We start from the raw sequence: 2,663 nt of genomic DNA on the forward strand, positions 1-2,663 counted from the left end.
AGCATTTAGGAACTAGAGGAAAGTTGTATTTTTCATCGTTGTTACATCACACCCTGACTGGCTCATCTCCTCCCCATACCCCTCTGCAAGGGGATCTCCAGTGGCCTACAAATGGGCTTTGGGTCTCCACTCTGCACTCCCCCCTTCATTCACTATGATAAGAAAAAAAAATCACCTTCAGTAGTTTCCCCGAATGTTGACAGTCATATGTCTTTCAGACTTAATCATCACTCCACTTCCATCAGGCTTCTGGTTTCAAGAGTATCGCTATGAGTTAGTTTGTTCTGAAGAACAAAACTAGTTCTGGGTCTTCGGACCTCAAGTGTAGCAAACCCTCTTTATTTGTGGTTATTCTCACCTCCATGGCTTCTCATCTGTTCCTGTCTGAGATTCGGAGAGGTCTGACTGAAGGAGGGGGCTTCGCAGTGGTCCAGGATCTGAGACACCTGTCCTGCTTTTCTCCCCCAGCAAGCTCTTGTCATCCGAGACGGGGAGAAGAAGACAATCCCCGCAGAGCAGCTGGTGGTGGGGGACATAGTGGAGATTAAAGGAGGAGACCAGATTCCTGCAGACCTCCGATTGCTGTCTTCTCAGGGGTGCAAGGTAAGCATCGTGTGGCACCCGTAAGGATCAGCCCCTCACCCGTTGATATTCTATTGCCTTTACCAATTTCAGTATAACTCGGGCAAGAAGCCCAATTTTGAGCATTTAAAAAAAATATCTTCTAGGTGGATAACTCATCACTCACAGGGGAATCGGAGCCACAGCCCCGGACCTGCGAATGCACTCATGACAATCTTTTGGAAACAAAGAACATTGTCTTCTTTTCTTCAACCTGCCTGGAAGGTCAGTCCAGGTGGTTCTTAGGACCAGATTCATTTTTCCCTCCCATAAGGTCTTTTGGGAGAAATCATGCTTTTGGGTCTTTTTACTATCTCTTGCTACAAAGCTTTTCCCAGAGAAAACATGAAATTCAATCGCTTAGAGACCGATTTTTGCCTTGCATTGTCATGTACTACTGTATCTTGTAAGCTATCAAAGAGAAGACTATAAAAGAGATGTTATTTCCTTCACAGTCAAGAACCCCTGGAATAAAATGTCTACTTCCCCTATAGGCTCAGCAACTGGCATGGTCATCAACACGGGTGACCGTACCGTCATTGGACAAATTGCCTCCCTGGCTTCAGGAGTTGGAAATGAGAAGACCCCCCTTGCCATTGAGATTGAGCATTTTGTTCGTGTTGTGGCAGGAGTGGCTGTCTCCATAGGCCTTGCTTTCTTCTTCATTGCTATCTCCATGAAGTATCCGGTCCTGGACTCCATCATCTTCCTCATCGGCATCAGTGAAGCCAATGTGCCTGAGGGCTTCCAGGCCACTGTCACTGTGAGTCATGTTTCCTAGACCCTGACATTGTTAACATCTATGCTAGGTGAGCTCCCACAAACGGCTATGGGTCTCCTATGTTTAGTGAGGGATCCTTTTCCCATGAATGACAATAATGGAGCCTTCTGAAGAGATGGCTGCTTAGAGGGACGAAAGGAAGGAATTGTGATCTTTTTAATGTCAGAAGGCAATGCGCTGGAAAACTGTACATTTTCATTTTCAAGAGATCTATCGATGATCATGCACATTACCTTGGTCCTTGCGGTCTACATAAGATAGACTTCTGCCATCGTTGATTGTTTTCTTACAGAGTCTACTTTCATCCTCACAATTCTTTAATAGGAATAACACATGCGTGGCAATTTTGATCTAGGAATTTATGAAGAGTCACATGGTTTGCCTCAATTTTCTTCTCTCAGAAGCCCAAAGTGAATCCCTTCCACTTTCTTCGTGGAGTGATTCAGTTCTTTCCCGACTCTACCTTAAATTCAACTTCGGATTTTCCTTTTTAAGGGCTCACTTACCTAAGTCTTTAGGCAAAAGCTACCCTCCTTCCTAGTCTGCTGTGAATAGCCCTGTGGGTTGAGAAAAAGAGTCATATTTTTATGTAATCTTTGGTCTAATATTATCCTGCTCAAAGACAGTGATTTCTTAGATTCCAGACCTTTTATGCCATGAGATTGTATCTGAATAAATTAGAGCCAAGACAACCCTTTGAGATAGGGGAGTTTTAAAGAGAGAGCTAAGTTTTTTAAACTATGGAGCTCTGAAAACTAAACAAATACTTCTTGATTCCCTGAAGCAAAAAGTGAGTCCTTTGAAATAAATTCCTTGGCATATGCCAGTCAAAATCTCCCCCTCATACTTTCATTCTTATAAATTATATGGAAGATGGTTGGCCAAGATCAATTCATAATGATGCTGGGTAAAGGCCATAGAAGTCTTCCTTCTCTTTCCCACCTATGAGTCTTTGGGGATAATTTTCTTTAATAGGTGACAAGACCCAAAACGAAAGGTGTGTTTAAAAGTACAGAATTTTGGCATGTAAGGCTTATAAACCACCAGGTTATTTGGATACATTTGTAACTATTTCTCTGTTTTAAAATATGTCTAGTTCTCCCCTAAAATTCAATCATTACTAAGCTTAGCTATTTGTTTATTTTATTTTTAAAAACATTTTATTGGGAACTCTTACAGATATTATTACAATCCATAGTTCTGTTAGATTAAGCCTAATTGTACAATTGTTGCCATCATCATTTTCTTTCTTTTTTTTTTT

The 2,663-nt window shown here is 41.8% G+C and overlaps 1 protein-coding gene across 1 annotated transcript in view; it reads left to right on the forward strand.

Annotated features, from left to right (window-relative positions):
* Positions 1-2,663, forward strand: part of LOC101663158 (potassium-transporting ATPase alpha chain 2-like) — a 36,306-nt gene that overhangs the window by 11,365 nt on the left and 22,278 nt on the right. The window contains exons 5-7 of the mRNA XM_013007899.3: positions 469-603; positions 729-846; positions 1,116-1,384. Of these exons, the coding sequence (XP_012863353.3) occupies positions 469-603; positions 729-846; positions 1,116-1,384 (522 nt within the window). The remainder of the gene's footprint in view (positions 1-468; positions 604-728; positions 847-1,115; positions 1,385-2,663) is intronic.

Source organism: Echinops telfairi, unplaced genomic scaffold (genome assembly GCF_000313985.2).
Source record: "Echinops telfairi isolate 266 unplaced genomic scaffold, ASM31398v2 ScPeMD7_2565;HRSCAF=3150, whole genome shotgun sequence".
Classification (NCBI taxonomy): domain Eukaryota; kingdom Metazoa; phylum Chordata; class Mammalia; order Afrosoricida; family Tenrecidae; genus Echinops; species Echinops telfairi.